General features: G+C 41.3%; 1 protein-coding gene across 1 annotated transcript in view; it reads left to right on the top strand.

Moving 5' to 3' along the window:
- The window catches only part of PSAT1 (phosphoserine aminotransferase 1), a 151,606-nt gene that overhangs the window by 78,698 nt on the left and 52,565 nt on the right, over nucleotides 1-20,343 (top strand). The window contains exon 6 of the mRNA XM_053702475.1: nucleotides 16,738-16,907. Within this exon, the coding sequence (XP_053558450.1) occupies nucleotides 16,738-16,907 (170 nt within the window). The remainder of the gene's footprint in view (nucleotides 1-16,737; nucleotides 16,908-20,343) is intronic.

The raw sequence follows: 20,343 nt of genomic DNA, 5'->3' as shown, positions 1-20,343 counted from the left end.
GTAAGTCTGATAAACCAGCGATGTCCAGAAATCTGCGTAAGTAGAAAATTCTGGAGTTGCCAGTGACTTACGGCACTTTAGAAACTTCCGGCGCCTACAAAATCTGACTAAATTATTAAATCTCCCGTTACTGTCTAACACGCCTCCCAAACATAGCCCGACACGTATACCCCTCTATCCGCTATCCCCCCTCACTATCCTTACAATAAAAAATGTATTAACCCCCTAAACCGCCGCTCCCGGACCACGCCGCCACCTACATTATCTATATTACCCCCTAATGTGAGCTCCTAACCCGCCGCCACCTACATTATCTATATTACCCACTAATGTGAGCTCCTACCCCGCCGCCACCTACATTAATTACCCCCTAATGTGAGCTTCTACCCCGCCGCCACCTACATTAACTACCCCCTAATGTGAGCTCCTACCCCGCCGCCACCTACATTAACTACCCGCTAATGTTAGCCCCTTACACCGCCGCCAGCTATATTAAAATTATTAACCCCTAATCTAATCCCCCTACCCCGCCGCCAGCTATATTAAAATTATTAACCCCTAATTTAATCCCCCTACACCGCCTACACCTATATTAAATACATTAACCCCTAATCTAATCCCCCTACACCGCCGCCAGCTATATTAACCCTAATTATATTAGGGTTAATATAGTTATTATATATATATATTAACTATATTTACCCTAATTATATTAGGGTTAATATCGTATATATATATATATATATATATATATATATATATATATATATATATATATATATATATATATATATATATATATATATATATATATATATATATATATATATATATATATATATATATATATATATATAACCCTATCTAACTCTAACATCCCTAACTAAATTCTTATTAAAATAAATCTAATATTATTAATTAAAATATTCCTATTTAAATCTAAATACTTACCTATAAAATAAACCCTAAGATAGCTACAATGTAATAATTACATTGTAGCTATTTTAGGGTTTATATTTATTTTACAGGTAACTTGGTATTTATTTTAACTAGGTACAATAGCTATTAAATAGTTAATAACTATTTAATAGCTACCTAGTTAAAATAATTACCAATTTACCTGTAAAATAAATCCTAACCTAAGTTACAAATACACCTACACTATTAATAAATTAAATAAACTACAAAATATCTAAACTAAAATACAATTAAATAAACTAAACTAAATTACAAAAAAAACAAACACTAAATAAAAAAAAATAAAAAAAAGATTACAAGATTTTTAAGCTAATTACACCTATTCTAAGCCCCCTAATAAAATAATAAAGCCCCCCAAAATATTTTTTTTGTTCCCTACCCTATTCTAAATTAAAAAAGTTAACAGCTCTATTACCTTACCAGCCCTTAAAAGGGCCTTTTGCGGGGCATGCCCCAAAGAAATCGGCTCTTTTGCCTGTAAATAAGAAACACAATACTACCCCCCAACATTACAACCCACCACCCACATACCCCTACTCTAACCCAACCCCCCCTGAAATAAACCTAACACTACCCCCCTGAAGATCTCCCTACCTTGTCTTCACCCAGCCGGGCAGAACTCTTCATGCGATCCGGGCGATGTCTTCAATCAAGCGGCAGAGAAGAAGTCTTCAATCAAGCGGCAGAGAAGAAGTCTTCCATCCGGGCGATGTCTTCAATCAAGCGGCAAAGAAGAGGTCCTCCATCGGGGCGAAGTTTTCTTCCAAGCGGCATCTTCAATCTTCTTTCTTCGCTCCTCCGACGCGGGACATACATCCGGCACAGCGACTTCCCGACGAATGAGGTTACTTTAAATGACGTCATCCAAGATGGCGTCCGTCGAATTCCGATTGGCTGATAGGATTCTATCAGCCAATCGGAATTAAGGTAGAAAAATCTGATTGAATCAGCCAATCAGATTCAAGTTCAATTCGATTAGCTGATTGGTTCAGCCAATTGGATTGAACTTGAATCTGGCTGATTCAATCAGCCAATCAGATTTTTCTACCTTAATTCCGATTGGCTGATAGAATCCTATCAGCCAATCGGAATTCGACGGACGCCATCTTGGCTGACGTCATTTAAAGGAACCTCATTTGTCGGGAAGTCGTCGTGCCGGATGGATGTTCCGCGTCGGGGGAGCGAAGAAAGAAGATGCCACTTGGAAGAAAACTTCGCCCCGATGGAGGACCTCTTCTTTGCCGCTTGATTGAAGATATCGCCTGGATGGAAGACTTCTTCTCTGCCGCTTGATTGAAGACATCGCCGGATGGAAGACTTCTCTGCCGCTTGATTGAAGACATCGCCCGGATCGGATGAAGAGTTCTGCCCGGCTGGGTGAAGACAAGGTAGGGAGATCTTCAGGGGGGTAGTGTTAGGTTTATTTAAGGGGGGTTTGGGTTAGAGTAGGGGTATGTGGGTGGTGGGTTGTAATGTTGGGGGGGTGGTATTGTGTTTTTTTTGTTTTTTTACAGGCAAAAGATCTGATTTCTTTGGGGCATGCCCCACAAAAGGCCCTTTTAAGGGCTGGTAAGGTAATAGAGCTGTTAACTTTTTAATTTAGAATAGGGTAGGTAATTTTTTTTTATTTTGGGGGGCTTTATTATTTTATTAGGGGGCTTAGAATAGGTGTAATTAGCTTAAAAATCTTGTAATTTTTTTTATTTTTTGTAATTTACTGTTTTGTTTTTTTTGTAGTTTAGTTTATTTAATTGTATTTTAGTTTAGATATTTGTAGTTTATTTAATTTATTGATAGTGTAGGTGTATTTGTAACTTAGGTTAGTATTTATTTTACAGGTAAATTGGTAATTATTTTAACTAGGTAGCTATTAAATAGTTATTAACTATTTAATAGCTATTGTACCTAGTTAAAATAAATACCAAGTTACCTGTAAAATAAATATAAACCCTAAAATAGCTACAATGTAATTATTAATTACATTGTAGCAATCTTAGGGTTTATTTTATAGGTAAGTATTTAGATTTAAATAGGAATACTTTAATTAATAATAATAATTAGATTTATTTTAATAAGAATTTAGTAAGGGATGTTAGAGTTAGATAGGGTTATTATACTTAATATATATATATATAATATAATAACGATATTAACTATATTAACCCTAATTATATTAGGGTTAATATAGTTAATATATATAATATAATAACTATAATAACCCTAATATAATTAGGGTTAATATAGCTGGTGGCGGTTTAGGGGGATTAGATTAGGGGTTAATACATTTAATATAGCTGGCAGCGGTGTAGGGGGATTAATTAGGGGTTAATACATTTAAAATAGCTGGCGGCGGTGTAAGGGGCTCACATTAGGGGGTAGTTTAATATAGCTGGCAGCGGGGTAGGAACTCACATTAGGGGGTATGTAATGTAGCTGGCGACGGTGTAGGGGGATCACATTGGGGGTTATACTTTTAATGTAGGTGGCGGCGGGGTCCGGGAGCGGCGGTTTAGGGGTTAAATACTTTATTAAGGATTGCGGCGGGGGATCGCGGTTGACAGGTATATAGACATTGCGCATGCGTTAGGTGTTAGGTTTTATTTAGCAGCTAGTTTAGGGAGTTACGGGGCTCCAATAGACAGCGTAAGGCTTACTACCGCTGCATTTTGTGGCGAGGTGAAAATGGAGTAAGATTTCTTCTGTTAAGTGTGATCAGTCCACGGGTCATCATTACTTGTGGGATATTAACTGCTCCCCTACAGGAAGTGCAAGAGGATTCACCCAGCAGAGTTGCTATATAGCTCCTCCCCTCTACGTCACCTCCAGTCATTCTCTTGCACCCAACGACTAGATAGGATGTGTGAGAGGACTATGGTGATATATTTAGTTTTTATATCTTCAATCAAAAGTTTGTTATTTTATAATAGCACCGGAGTGTGTTATTCCTTCTCTGGTAGAATTTGAAGAAGAATCTACCTGAGTTTTTCTATGATTTTAGCCGGAGTAGTTAAGATCATATTGCTGTTTCTCGGCCATCTGAGGAGAGGTAAACTTCAGATCAGGGGACAGCAGGCAGATTAATCTGCAAAGAGGTATGTAGCAGTTTATTATTTTCTGACATGGAATTGATGAGAAAATCCTGCCATACCGTTATAATGTAAACTCAGCCTTGAATGCAGTAGATGTAGCTGATATCAGGCTGTCATGTATGTATATTTTACACTTCAGTTTTCTGGGAAATGGTACTTCTCTGGCTTTTAAACTGTATACATAGACTTAACCTATTTTGCAGGGACTTGCAATAGGTTTTAAATGACAATTAATTATTGAGGTAAAACGTTTTTTTGCTGGCATGTAAAAACGTTTTTTTCTCTGAGGTACTGGGTGAAAAAATGTTTTGGGCACTTTTTTTCCACTTGGCAATAGTTTTGATTTAAATTAGAGCAGTTCACTGATCCCTCTCACTGTTATGTGTGTGGGGGAGGGGCCATTTTGGTGCTTTCACTATGCATCAGAAAAACTCAGTCAGAGGTTCATTTTCTTCCTGCATGATCCGGTTCATCTCTACAGAGTTCAGGGATCTCAAGAGTCTTTTTTGAGGGAAGTAATCATTCACAGCAGAGCTGTGCTGATTGTATTGACTGTGATATAAAAAACGTTTATTTGTGTATTTTTTTTCTGCTGCCTGGGTTAGTTATCATTTGCTGAGGGGAACAATCCTTTGCTAAAACTGTATATTCTGACAAAGATTGATGCTATAACTTAATTATTTTATCTGTTATAATATTTTCTGTGCTTCTTAAAGGCACAGTTCGTTTTCATATTATTTGTAAATTACTTTGAAAAGTATTTCCAAGTTGCTGTTTATTTGCTAGTGTGTTAAACATGTCTGATTCAGAGGAATATCTCTGTGCTATATGTGTTAATGCCAAAGTGGAGCCCAATAGAAATTTATGTACTAAATGTATTGATGCTACTTTAAAAAATAGTCAATCTGTACAAATTGAACATATTTCACCAAACAACGAGGGGAGAGTTATGCCGACTAACTCGCCTCACGTGTCAGTACCTGCATCTCCCGCTCAGGAGGTGCGTGATATTGTAGCGCCGAGTGCATCTGGGCGGCCATTACAAATCACATTACAAGATATGGCTACTGTTATGACTGAAGTTTTGGCTAAACTACCAGAACTAAGAGGTAAACGTGATCACTCTGGGATGAGAACAGAGTGCGCTGATAATGCAAGGGCCATGTCTGATACTGCGTCACAGTTTGCAGAACGTGAAGACGGAGAGCTTCATTCTGTGGGTGACGGTTCTGATCCAAATAAACTGGACTCAGACATTTCAAATTTTAAATTTAAGCTTGAGAACCTCCGTGTGTTACTAGGGGAGGTATTAGCGGCTCTGAATGATTGTAACACAGTTGCAATCCCAGAAAAAATGTGTAGGTTGGATAAATATTTTGCGGTACCGACGAGTACTGACGTTTTTCCTATACCTAAGAGACTTACTGACATTGTTACTAAGGAGTGGGATAGACCCGGTGTGCCTTTCTCACCCCCTCCTATATTCAGAAAAATGTTTCCAATAGACGCCGCCACACGGGACTTATGGCAAATGGTCCCTAAGGTGGAGGGAGCAGTTTCTACTTTAGCTAAGCGTACCACTATCCCAGTGGAGGATAGCTGTGCTTTTTCAGATCCAATGGATAAAAAATTAGAGGGTTACCTTAAGAAAATGTTTGTTCAACAAGGGTTTATATTGCAACCTCTTGCATGTATTGCGCCTGTCACGGCTGCAGCAGCATTTTGGTTTGAGTCTCTGGAAGAGACACTTCAATCATCCACACTAGATGACATCACACACAAACTTAAATTCCTTAAGTTAGCTAATTCATTTATTTCAGATGCCGTAGTACATTTAACTAAACTTGCGGCTAAAAATTCAGGATTCGCCATTCAGGCACGCAGAGCTCTGTGGCTAAAATCCTGGTCAGCTGATGTTACGTCTAAATCTAAATTGCTTAATATTCCTTTCAAAGGGCAGACCTTATTCGGGCCCGGCTTGAAAGAGATTATTGATGACATTACAGGAGGTAAAGGTCATGCCCTGCCTCAGGACAAGGCCAAAGCCAAGGCTAGACAGTCCAATTTTCGTTCCTTTCGTAATTTCAAAGCAGGAGCAGCATCAACTTCCTCTGCACCAAAACAGGAAGGAGCTGTTGCTCGCTACAGACAAGGCTGGAAACCTAACCAGTCCTGGAACAGGGGCAAACAGGCCAGAAAACCTGCTGCTGCCCCTAAGACAGCATGAATTGAGGGCCCCCGATCCGGGACCGGATCTAGTGGGGGGCAGACTTTCCCTCTTCGCCCAGGCTTGGGCAAGAGATGTTCAGGATCCCTGGGCGTTAGAGATCATATCTCAGGGATACCTTCTGGACTTCAAATCCTCTCCCCCAAGAGGGAGATTTCATCTGTCAAGGTTGTCAACAAACCTAACAAAGAAGGAAGCGTTTCTACGCTGCGTACAAGATCTTTTATTAATGGGAGTGATCCATCCAGTTCCGCGGTTGGAACAAGGACAAGGGTTTTACTCAAATCTGTTTGTAGTTCCCAAAAAGAGGGAACCTTCAGGCCAATCTTGGATTTAAAGATCCTAAACAAATTCCTAAGAGTTCCATCGTTCAAGATGGAAACTATTCGAACAATTTTGCCCATGATCCAAGAGGGTCAGTACTTGACCACAGTGGATTTAAAGGATGCTTACCTTCACATACCGATTCACAGAAGTCATTACCGGTATCTAAGGTTTGCCTTTTTAGACAGGCATTACCAGTTTGTAGCTCTTCCATTCGGACTGGCTACGGCTCCAAGAATCTTCACAAAGGTTCTGGGCACTCTTCTGGCGGTACTAAGACCGCGAGGAATTTCAGTAGCTCCGTACTTAGACGACATACTGATACAAGCTTCAAGCTTTCAAACTGCCAAATCTCATACAGAGATAGTACTGGCATTTCTAAGGTCGCATGGATGGAAAGTGAACGAAGAGAAAAGTTCTCTCTTTCCACTCACAAGAGTTCCCTTCCTGGGGACTCTGATAGATTCTGTAGAAATGAAGATTTACCTGACAGAGGACAGGTTAACAAAACTTCAAAATGCATGCCGTGTCCTTCATTCCATTCAAGAGACCAGAAATTCTCTTCTATGGTGGCTTTATCGGCCACATCTGTCCAGGGGAATGCCATTCAGCAGGCCAGACTGGTCAATTGTAACAACAGACGCCAGCCTACTAGGTTGGGGCGCTGTCTGGAATTCTCTGAAGGCTCAGGGACTATGGAATCAGGAGGAGAGTCTTCTTCCAATAAACATTCTGGAATTGAGAGCAGTCCTCAATGCTCTTCTGGCTTGGCCCCAGTTAGCAACTCGGGGGTTCATCAGGTTCCAGTCGGACAACATCACGACTGTAGCTTATATCAACCATCAGGGAGGGACAAGAAGCTCCCTAGCAATGATGGAAGTATCGAAGATAATTCGCTGGGCAGAGTCTCACTCTTGCCACCTGTCTGCAATCCACATCCCGGGAGTGGAGAACTGGGAGGCGGATTTCTTAAGTCGTCAGACTTTTCATCCGGGGGAGTGGGAACTTCATCCAGAGGTCTTTGCCCAAATACTTCCACGTTGGGGCAAACCAGAGATAGATCTCATGGCGTCTCGACAGAACGCCAAGCTTCCGCGCTACGGGTCCAGATCCAGGGATCCGGGAGCGGTCCTGATAGATGCCTTGACAGCACCATGGACCTTCAGGATGGCTTATGTGTTTCCACCTTTCCCGATGCTTCCTCGATTGATTGCCAGAATCAAACAGGAGAAAGCATCAGTGATTCTAATAGCGCCTGCATGGCCACGCAGGACTTGGTATACAGATCTGGTGGACATGTCATTCTGTCCACCTTGGTCGTTACCTCTGAAACAGGACCTTCTGATTCAGGGTCCTTTCAAACATCAAAATCTAACTTCTCTGAAGCTGACTGCTTGGAAATTGAACGCTTGATCTTATCAAAGCGTGGTTTTTCTGAGTCAGTTATTGATACCTTAATACAGGCTAGGAAGCCTGTCACCAGAAAGATTTACCATAAAATATGGCGTAAATACCTATATTGGTGCGAATCCAAAGGTTACTCTTGGAGTAAGGTTAGGATTCCTAGGATATTGTCTTTTCTACAAGAAGGTTTAGAAAAGGGGTTATCCGCTAGTTCCTTAAAGGGACAGATCTCAGCTCTGTCCATTCTGTTACACAAGCGTCTGTCAGAAGTTCCAGACGTTCAGGCTTTTTGTCAGGCTTTGGCCAGGATTAAACCTGTGTTTAAAGCTGTGGCTCCACCATGGAGTTTAAACCTTGTTCTTAACGTTTTACAGGGTGTTCCGTTTGAACCCCTTCATTCCATTGATATAAAGTTGTTATCTTGGAAAGTTCTATTTTTAATGGCTATTTCTCCAACATAGGTGTGTCCGGTCCACGGCGTCATCCTTACTTGTGGGATATTCTCTTCCCCAACAGGAAATGGCAAAGAGCCCAGCAAAGCTGGTCACATGATCCCTCCTAGGCTCCGCCTACCCCTGTCATTCTCTTTGCCGTTGTACAGGCAACATCTCCACGGAGATGGCTTAGAGTTTTTTAGTGTTTAACTGTAGTTTTTTATTATTCAATCAAGAGTTTGTTATTTTGAAATAGTGCTGGTATGTACTATTTACTCAGAAACAGAAAAGAGATGAAGATTTCTGTTTGTATGAGGAAAATGATTTTAGCAACCGTAACTAAAATCCATGGCTGTTCCACACAGGACTGTTGAGAGCATTAACTTCAGTTGGGGGAACAGTGTGCAGTCTCTTGCTGCTTGAGGTATGACACATTCTAACAAGACGATGTAATGCTGGAAGCTGTCATTTTCCCTATGGGATCCGGTAAGCCAGGTTTATTACGATCGTAAATAAGGGCTTTACAAGGGCTTATTTAGACTGTAGACATTTTCTGGGCTAAATCGATTCATTATTAGCACTTATTTAGCCTTGAGGAATCATTTTATCTGGGTATTTTGATATAATAATATCGGCAGGCACTGTATTAGACACCTTATTCTTAGGGGCTTTCCCAAAGCATAAGCAGAGTCTCATTTTCGCGCCGGTGTTGCGCACTTGTTTTTGAGAGGCATGGCATGCAGTCGCATGTGAGAGGAGCTCTGATACTTAGAAAAGACTTTCTGAAGGCGTCATTTGGTATCGTATTCCCCTTTGGGCTTGGTTGGGTCTCAGCAAAGCAGATACCAGGGACTGTAAAGGGGTTAAAGCTTAAAACGGCTCCGGTTCCGTTATTTTAAGGGTTAAAGCTTCCAAATTTGGTGTGCAATATTTTAAAGGCTTTAAGACACTGTGGTGAAAGTTTGGTGATTTTTGAACAATTCCTTCATGTTTTTTCGCAATTGCAGTAACAAAGTGTGTTCAGTTTAAAATTTAAAGTGACAGTAACGGTTTTATTTTAAAACGTTTTTTGTACTTTCTTATCAAGTTTATGCCTGTTTAACATGTCTGAACTACCAGATAGACTGTGTTCTGAATGTGGGGAAGCCAGAATTCCTATTCATTTAAATAAATGTGATTTATGTGATAATGACAATGATGCCCAAGATGATTCCTCAAGTGAGGGGAGTAAGCATGGTGGTACTGCATCATTCCCTCCTTCGTCTACACGAGTCTTGCCCACTCAGGAGGCCCCTAGTACATCTAGCGCGCCAATACTCCTTACTATGCAACAATTAACGGCTGTAATGGATAATTCTGTCAAAAACATTTTAGCCAAAATGAACCCTTGTCAGCGTAAGCGTGGCTGCTCTGTTTTAGTTACTGAAGAGCATGACGACGCTGATATTAATATCTCTGAAGGGCCCCTAATCCAGTTCTGAGGGGGCCAGGGAGGTTTTGTCTGAGGGAGAAATTACTGATTCAGGGAACATTTCTCATCAGGCTGAATCTGATGTGATTACATTTAAATTTAAGTTGGAACATCTCCGCATTTTGCTTAAGGAGGTATTATCCACTCTGGATGATTGTGAAAAGTTGGTCATTCCAGAGAAACTATGTAAAATGGACAAGTTCCTAGAGGTGCCGGGGCTCCCAGAAGCTTTTCCTATACCCAAGCGGGTGGCGGACATTGTTAATAAAGAATGGGAAAGGCCCGGTATTCCTTTCGTCCCTCCCCCCATATTTAAAAAATTGTTTCCTATGGTCGACCCCAGAAAGGACTTATGGCAGTCAGTCCCCAAGGTCGAGGGAGCGGTTTCTACTTTAAACAAACGCACCACTATACCCATAGAGGATAGTTGTGCTTTCAAAGATCCTATGGATAAAAAATTAGAAGGTTTGCTTAAAAAGATGTTTGTTCAGCAGGGTTACCTTCTACAACCCATTTCATGCATTGTCCCTGTCACTACAGCTGCATATTTCTGGTTTGATGAACTGATTAAGGTGCTCGATAGTGATTCTCCTCCTTACGAGGAGATTATGGACAGAATCAATGCTCTCAAATTGGCTAATTCTTTCACTCTAGACGCCACTTTGCAAGTGGCTAGGTTAGCGGCTAAGAATTCTGGGTTTGCTATTGTGGCGCGCAGAGCGCTTTGGTTGAAATCTTGGTCGGCTGATGCGTCTTCCAAGAACAAGTTACTAAACATTCCTTTCAAGGGGAAAACGCTGTTTGGCCCTGACTTGAAAGAGATTATCTCTGATATCACTGGGGGTAAGGGCCACGCCCTTCCTCAGGATAGGCCTTTCAAGGCAAAAAATAGACCTAATTTTCGTCCCTTTCGTAAAAACGGACCAGCCCAAAGTGCTACGTCCTCTAAGCAAGAGGGTAATACTTCTCAAGCCAAGCCAGCTTGGAGACCAATGCAAGGCTGGAACAAGGGAAAGCAGGCCAAGAAACCTGTCACTGCTACCAAGACAGCATGAAATATTGGCCCCCGATCCGGGTCCGGATCTGGTGGGGGGCAGACTCTCTCTCTTCGCTCAGGCTTGGGCAAGAGATGTTCTGGATCCTTGGGCGCTAGAAATAGTCTCCCAGGGTTATCTTCTGGAATTCAAGGGACTTCCCCCAAGGGGGAGGTTCCACAGGTCTCAGTTGTCTTCAGACCACATAAAAAGACAGGCGTTCTTACATTGTGTAGAAGACCTGTTAAAAATGGGAGTGATTCATCCTGTTCCATTAAGAGAACAAGGGATGGGGTTCTACTCCAATCTGTTCATAGTTCCCAAAAAAGAGGGAACGTTCAGACCAATCTTAGATCTCAAGATCTTAAACAAATTTCTCAAGGTCCCATCGTTCAAGATGGAAACCATTCGAACTATCCTTCCTTCCATCCAGGAAGGTCAATTCATGACCACGGTGGATTTAAAGGATGCGTATCTACATATTCCTATCCACAAGGAACATCATCGGTTCCTAAGGTTTGCATTCCTGGACAAACATTACCAGTTTGTGGCGCTTCCTTTCGGATTAGCCACTGCTCCAAGGATTTTCACAAAGGTACTAGGGTCCCTTCTAGCGGTACTAAGACCAAGGGGCATTGCAGTAGTACCTTACCTGGACGACATTCTGATTCAAGCGTCGTCCCTCCCTCGAGCAAAGGCTCACACGGACATCGTCCTGGCCTTTCTCAGATCTCACGGCTGGAAAGTGAACGTGGAAAAGAGTTCTCTATCCCCGTCAACAAGGGTTCCCTTCTTGGGAACAATTATAGACTCCTCAGAAATGAGGATTTTTCTAACAGAGGCCAGAAAGACAAGGCTTCTGGACTCTTGTCGGATACTTCATTCCGTTCCTCTTCCTTCCGTAGCTCAGTGCATGGAAGTGATCGGGTTGATGGTAGCGGCAATGGACATAGTTCCTTTTGCGCGCATTCATCTAAGACCATTACAACTGTGCATGCTCAGTCAGTGGAATGGGGACTATACAGACTTGTCTCCAAAGATACAAGTAAATCAGAGGACCAGAGACTCACTCCGTTGGTGGCTGTCCCTGGACAACCTGTCACGAGGGATGACATTCCGCAGACCAGAGTGGGTCATTGTCACGACCGACGCCAGTCTGATGGGCTGGGGCGCGGTCTGGGGATCCCTGAAAGCTCAGGGTCTTTGGTCTCGGGAAGAATCTCTTCTACCGATAAATATTCTGGAACTGAGAGCGATATTCAATGCTCTCAAGGCTTGGCCTCAGCTAGCGAGGACCAAGTTCATTCGGTTTCAATCAGACAACATGACGACTGTTGCGTACATCAACCATCAGGGGGGAACAAGGAGTTCCCTAGCGATGGAAGAAGTGACCAAGATTATTCTATGGGCGGAGTCTCACTCCTGCCACCTGTCTGCTATCCACATCCCGGGAGTGGAAAATTGGGAAGCGGATTTTCTGAGTCGTCAGACATTGCATCCGGGGGAGTGGGAACTCCATCCGGAAATCTTTGCCCAAGTCACTCAACTATGGGGCATTCCAGACATGGATCTGATGGCCTCTCGTCAGAACTTCAAAGTTCCTTGCTACGGGTCCAGATCCAGGGATCCCAAGGCGGCTCTAGTGGATGCACTAGTAGCACCTTGGACCTTCAAACTAGCTTATGTGTTCCCGCCGTTTCCTCTCATCCCCAGGCTGGTAGCCAGGATCAATCAGGAGAGGGCGTCGGTGATCTTGATAGCTCCTGCGTGGCCACGCAGGACTTGGTATGCAGATCTGGTGAATATGTCATCGGCTCCACCTTGGAAGCTACCTTTGAGACGAGACCTTCTTGTTCAGGGTCCGTTCGAACATCCGAATCTGGTTTCACTCCAGCTGACTGCTTGGAGATTGAACGCTTGATTTTATCGAAGCGAGGTTTCTCAGATTCTGTTATCGATACTCTTGTTCAGGCCAGAAAGCCTGTAACTAGAAAGATTTACCACAAAATTTGGAAAAAATATATCTGTTGGTGTGAATCTAAAGGATTCCCTTGGGACAAGGTTAAGATTCCTAGGATTCTATCCTTCCTTCAAGAAGGATTGGAAAAAGGATTATCGGCAAGTTCCCTGAAGGGACAGATTTCTGCCTTGTCGGTGTTACTTCACAAAAAACTGGCAGCTGTGCCAGATGTTCAAGCCTTTGTTCAGGCTCTGGTTAGAATCAAGCCTGTTTACAAACCTTTGACTCCTCCTTGGAGTCTCAATTTAGTTCTTTCAGTTCTTCAGGGGGTTCCGTTTGAACCCTTACATTCCGTTGATATTAAGTTATTATCTTGGAAAGTTTTGTTTTTAGTTGCAATTTCTTCTGCTAGAAGAGTTTCAGAATTATCTGCTCTGCAGTGTTCTCCTCCTTATCTGGTGTTCCATGCAGATAAGGTGGTTTTACGTACTAAACCTGGTTTTCTTCCAAAAGTTGTTTCTAACAAAAACATTAACCAGGAGATTATCGTACCTTCTCTGTGTCCGAAACCAGTTTCAAAGAAGGAACGCTTGTTGCACAATTTGGATGTTGTTCGCGCTCTAAAATTCTATTTAGATGCTACAAAGGATTTTAGACAAACATCTTCCTTGTTTGTTGTTTATTCAGGTAAAAGGAGAGGTCAAAAAGCAACTTCTACCTCTCTCTCTTTTTGGATTAAAAGCATCATCAGATTGGCTTACGAGACTGCCGGACGGCAGCCTCCCGAAAGAATCACAGCTCATTCCACTAGGGCTGTGGCTTCCACATGGGCCTTCAAGAACGAGGCTTCTGTTGATCAGATATGTAGGGCAGCGACTTGGTCTTCACTGCACACTTTTACCAAATTTTACAAGTTTGATACTTTTGCTTCTTCTGAGGCTATTTTTGGGAGAAAGGTTTTGCAAGCCGTGGTGCCTTCCATTTAGGTGACCTGATTTGCTCCCTCCCTTCATCCGTGTCCTAAAGCTTTGGTATTGGTTCCCACAAGTAAGGATGACGCCGTGGACCGGACACACCTATGTTGGAGAAAACAGAATTTATGTTTACCTGATAAATTTCTTTCTCCAACGGTGTGTCCGGTCCACGGCCCGCCCGGGTTTTTTAATCAGGTCTGATAATTTATTTTCTTTAACTACAGTCACCACGGTACCATATGGTTTCTCCTATGCTATTATTCCTCCTTAACGTCGGTCGAATGACTGGGGTAGGCGGAGCCTAGGAGGGATCATGTGACCAGCTTTGCTGGGCTCTTTGCCATTTCCTGTTGGGGAAGAGAATATCCCACAAGTAAGGATGACGCCGTGGACCGGACACACCGTTGGAGAAAGAAATTTATCAGGTAAACATAAATTCTGTTTTCCTCGGCTCGAAGAGTCTCTGAGTTATCAGCCTTACATTGTGATTCTCCTTATTTGATTTTTCACTCGGATAAGGTAGTTCTGCGTACTAAGCCTGGGTTCTTACCTAAGGTAGTCACTAACAGGAATATCAATCAGGAGATTGTTGTTCCATCCTTGTGCCCAAATCCTTCTTCGAGGAAGGAACGTCTTTTGCACAATCTGGATGTAGTTCGTGCCCTTAAATTTTATTTACAGGCAACTAAAGATTTTCGACAAACGTCTTCCCTGTTTGTCGTTTACTCTGGTCAGAGGAGAGGTCAAAAAGCTTCTGCTACCTCTCTCTCTTTTTGGCTTCGTAGCATAATTCGTTTAGCTTATGAGACTGCTGGACAGCAGCCTCCTGAAAGAATTACAGCTCATTCCACTAGAGCTGTGGCTTCCACTTGGGCCTTTAAGAATGAGGCCTCTGTTGAACAGATTTGCAAGGCTGCAACTTGGTCTTCGCTTCATACTTTTTCCAAATTTTACAAATTTGACACTTTTGCTTCCTCGGAGGCTATTTTTGGGAGAAAGGTTCTTCAGGCAGTGGTTCCTTCTGTATAAAGAGCCTGCCTATCCCTCCCGTCATCTGTGTACTTTTGCTTTGGTATTGGTATCCCACAAGTAATGATGACCCGTGGACTGATCACACTTAACAGAAGAAAACATAATTTATGCTTACCTGATAAATTCCTTTCTTCTGTAGTGTGATCAGTCCACAGCCCGCCCTGTTTTTTAAGGCAGGTAAATATTTTTTAAATTATACTCCAGTCACCACTACACCCTTGGCTTCTCCTTTCTCGTTGGTCCTTGGTCGAATGACTGGAGGTGACGTAGAGGGGAGGAGCTATATAGCAACTCTGCTGGGTGAATCCTCTTGCACTTCCTGTAGGGGAGCAGTTAATATCCCACAAGTAATGATGACCCGTGGACTGATCACACTACAGAAGAAAGGAATTTATCAGGTAAGCATAAATTATGTTTTCTCCATTTTCGCCACGTAAGTCCTTACGCTGTATATTGGATACCAAACTGCGCGGGTTTGGTATACCTGTCTATGGCCCAAAAAACTACGGGCGAAGGCAGAAATATACGAGCGTAACTTCTAGGTTACGCCGTATATAGGATACGGGCGACGCTGCATATCGGATCGAGGCCCAGGTCTTCTTTGCATACTTTTTCCAAATTTAATCAATGATATTTTTCTGCCTTGGACAAGGTTTCTTTTGGAGGAAAAGTTCTTCAAGCGGTGGTGCCTTCTGTTTTAGGTCTCCCTCCCTAGTCATCTGTGACCTCTAGCTTGGGTATTGATTTCCAACAGTAAAGGATGACATGGACTCACCATATCTTCGGAAATAAAATTTATGCTTGCCTAATAAATTTATTTCTTTCCAGATATGGTGAGTCCACGACCCCGCCCTTTATTTTTATACAGTTGTTTTTTGTTGGCCAGGATTGATTTTTCCAACAGTAATTGATGATGTTGTGGACTCACCATATCCGGAAATAAATACATTTATCAGGTAAGCATACATTTTTCTTTTTTTCACTCCGCATTCTACCACTTCGGGACTGGGCTACAGTTGCTTGTAGACAATTTCACTTCCCAGTAATAGCATTTATAGTATGCCACAGTTCAGTTTGCCCTAGTCAACTGTGAAAGTGTCACATTTAAAATCACTGCGCTCTTCAGTACGCCTCATTATACTGCCAATGTTTGTCTAAGGAGATTTCATGGCTATGTGTGCTCAATTTTATGCACCTGTTAGCAATGTGTACGGCTGAATCACCTAAACTTAATAATTAGCAGGGGTGTCTACATACTTTTGGCCATAAAGTGAAAGAATAATTTGGGGTTTTATGTCCCTTTTAATTAGAGGGTTTACTTCCCTATTGTTATCATTACCAGTGTCTGATACAATGGCTGCTGGTTCTAGGCTCTTTTCTTGGATAGAGAACAAACTGCATTTATTTATAAAATGAATATGATTGACGGTGATTATTTCTGTATTATATATTCTGAGGATGCATCATATGAATTTTTTTTTTTTTTCCATGTCACTTGACAGTTAAGTTTTTTATATTTTTGAAACATTTGTTACATTTGAATGTGGCTATAATTGACTGGTAAATAAAACCACAAGGTAATTTTTTAAATATAAGAATCCTTTTCTGTGTTGTAAAATGTTATCAATTAAAATCTGTACCCATGGATCTAATTATTTTTTTTATTTACTCTACATTTAATCTGTAGATATTTTTTATTTTTTTTTAAATTTAATTAAAGTGGACTATTAGAATTAATTCTAACAATCTCTGACTAGTCTTTGTAAATATAATTGTGGCTAAAATTTCTTCCTATTTGTCTCTGTTTTAGTTTGGTGTCATTTTTGCTGGAGCTCAGAAGAATGTTGGCTGTGCTGGGGTTACAGTGGTAATAGTTCGAGAAGATTTATTGGGCTTCGCTCTGAAGGAATGCCCCACCATTTTTGATTACAATATCCAGACAGGAAATGGTTCCCTGTATAATACACCTCCATGTTTCAGGTAAATTAATACAATGTTTCCTTAGTATCACCTCAAAAATTATTCTTATCTTTTATAGCAGCATATTTTGAAAAAATAGAAGGTATTAAACATAGTTCTACATTTGCTATGTAATAGCAACATTATAATATAAGTTAAAGTGGTGAAAGATAATTGAAAATGTATCCTTTCAAATTCTCCACTTGAACTGGAAATGCAACTGCAGTAATAATTAATGGGACACTAAACCCAATATTTTTCTTTCATGATTCAGATAGAGCATGCAATTTTAAGCAAATTTCTAATTTACTCCTATTATCATTTTTTTTCTGTTCTTTGTATCTTTATTTGAAAAAGCAGGAATGTAAGCTTAGGAGCCAGACCATTTTTGGTTCGTACCCTGGATTTCGCTTACATTTAGCCACCAATCAGCAAGTGCTACAAAGGTGCTGAACCAAAAAGTGCCGTTTCCTAAGGTTACATTCCTGCGTTTTCAAATAGATACCAAGAGAACGACAAAAAAATGATAATAGGAGTAAATTAGAAAGCTGCTTAAAAGAAAAAAAAATCATAACTATCAACTTATTACATTGATATATCTAAAATTCTAACATTCTAAATCAGCTGAATGGAGAATCCAGTTATTACAAGACCGGGGACTCTTATTGTGCACATTATTAGCTTGAAATAAATTGGTTACTTTACAATTTCAATCAGTGTAAAGCATTGAGAAGTTTTACTTTTGAAACAGAAACATCCTGTTTCTGCATGAACACCTAAGAAAATGTCAAATCCAGGTAAAATGTAGTTAAGATAAGTCAGTTTTAACAAAATAAGGTAGATTAAATAAGGTGAAGTTTCAGAAGATGTATTTGCTCATAGGTATTTTGGCTATGAAAATAAGAATTGCACCACACAGTGTAGGTCAGGATAGAAAAAAAACTTAGCAATTGGCTTTAGTACATCCAACATAAGGAAATGGTAGAGAAAAAAAATAAAATATAGACTCAAGGTAACAAAGAACCTTTTCTCCAACATAGGTGTGTCCGGTCCACGGCGTCATCCTTACTTGTGGGATATTCTCTTCCCCAACAGGAAATGGCAAAGAGCCCAGCAAAGCTGGTCACATGATCCCTCCTAGGCTCCGCCTTCCCCAGTCATTCTCTTTGCCGTTGTACAGGCAACATCTCCACGGAGATGGCTTAGAGTTTTTTAGTGTTTAACTGTAGTTTTTATTATTCAATCAAGAGTTTGTTATTTTAAAATAGTGCTGGTATGTACTATTTACTCTGAAACAGAAAAGAGATGAAGATTTCTGTTTGTAAGAGGAAAATGATTTTAGCAACCGTTACTAAAATCGATGGCTGTTCCACACAGGACTGTTGAGAGGAATTAACTTCAGTTGGGGGAACAGTGAGCAGACTTTTGCTGCTTGAGGTATGACACATTCTAACAAGACGATGTAATGCTGGAAGCTGTCATTTTCCCTATGGGATCCGGTAAGCCATTTTATTACAGACAGTAAATAAGGGCTTCACAAGGGCTTTTTAAGACTGTAGACATTTTCTGGGCTAAATCGATTTATATATAAACATATTTTATACTCCATAGCCTTGAGGAATTATTTTAATCTTGGGAATTTTGTAAAATAACCGGCAGGCACTGTATTGGACACCTTATTCTCTAGGGGCTTTCCCTAATCATAGGCAGAGTCTCATTTTCGCGCCTGTATTGCGCACTTGTTTTTGAGAAGCATGACATGCAGATGCATGTGTGAGGAGCTCTGATACATAGAAAAGACTTTCTGAAGGCGTCATTTGGTATCGTATTCCCCTTTGGGCTTGGTTGGGTCTCAGCAAAGCAGATACCAGGGACTGTAAAGGGGTTAAATATAAAAACGGCTCCGGTTCCGTTATTTTAAGGGTTAAAGCTTCCAAATTTGGTGAATTTTGAACAATTCCTTCATACTTTTTCGCAATTGCAGTAATAAAGTGTGTTCAGTTTAAAATTTAAAGTGACAGTAACGGTTTTATTTTAAAACGTTTTTTGTACTTTGTTATCAAGTTTATGCCTGTTTAACATGTCTGAACTGCCAGATAGACTGTGTTCTGAATGTGGGGAAGCCAAGGTCCCTTCTCATTTAAATAGATGTGATTTATGTGACACAAAATTTAGAGAAAATGATGCCCAAGATGATTCCTCAAGTGAGGGGAGTAAGCATGGTACTGCATCATCCCCTCCTTCGTCTACACCAGTCTTGCCCACACAAGAGGCCCCTAGTACATCTAGCGCGCCAATACTCCTTACTATGCAACAATTAACGGCTGTAATGGATAATTCTATCAAACATTTTAGCCAAAATGCCCACTTATCAGCGAAAGCGCGACTGCTCTGTTTTAGAAAATACTGAAGAGCATGAGGACGCTGATGATATTGTTTCTGAAGGGCCCCTACACCAGTCTGAGGGGGCCAGGGAGGTTTTGTCTGTGGGAGAAATTTCAGATTCAGGGACAATTTCTCAACAAGCTGAACCTGATGTGATTACATTTAAATTTAAGTTGGAACATCTCCGCGCTCTGCTTAAGGAGGTGTTATCCACTCTGGATGATTGTGAGAATTTGGTCATCCCAGAGAAACTATGTAAAATGGACAAGTTCCTAGAGGTCCCGGGGCCCCCCGAAGCTTTTCCTATACCCAAGCGGGTGGCGGACATTGTAAATAAAGAATGGGAAAGGCCCGGTATACCTTTCGTCCCTCCCCCCATATTTAAAAAATTGTTTCCTATGGTCGACCCCAGAAAGGACTTATGGCAGACAGTCCCCAAGGTCGAGGGGGCGGTTTCTACTCTAAACAAACGCACCACTATACCCATAGAAGATAGTTGTGCTTTCAAAGATCCTATGGATAAAAAAATTAGAAGGTTTGCTTAAAAAGATGTTTGTTCAGCAAGGTTACCTTCTACAACCAATTTCATGCATTGTCCCTGTCACTACAGCCGCGTGTTTCTGGTTCGATGAGCTAGAAAAGGCGATCACTAGTAATTCTCCTTCTTATGAGGAGATTATGGACAGAATCCGTGCTCTCAAATTGGCTAATTCTTTCACCCTAGACGCCACTTTGCAATTGGCTAGGTTAGCGGCGAAAAATTCTGGGTTTGCTATTGTGGCGCGCAGAGCGCTTTGGATGCGTCTTCCAAGAACAAATTGCTTAACATTCCTTTCAAGGGGAAAACGCTGTTTGGCCCTGACTTGAAAGAGATTATCTCTGATATCACTGGGGGCAAGGGCCACGCCCTTCCTCAGGATAGGTCTTTCAAGGCCAAAAATAAACCTAATTTTCGTCCATTTCGTAGAAACGGACCAGCCCCAAGTGCTACGTCCTCTAAGCAAGAGGGTAATACTTCTCAAGCCAAGCCAGCCTGGAGACCAATGCAAGGCTGGAACAAGGGAAAGCAGGC

The sequence above is a fragment of the Bombina bombina genome, chromosome 2, assembly GCF_027579735.1.
Source record: "Bombina bombina isolate aBomBom1 chromosome 2, aBomBom1.pri, whole genome shotgun sequence".
Lineage (NCBI taxonomy): Eukaryota > Metazoa > Chordata > Amphibia > Anura > Bombinatoridae > Bombina > Bombina bombina.
This window is presented reverse-complemented; position numbering and strand designations above follow the sequence as displayed.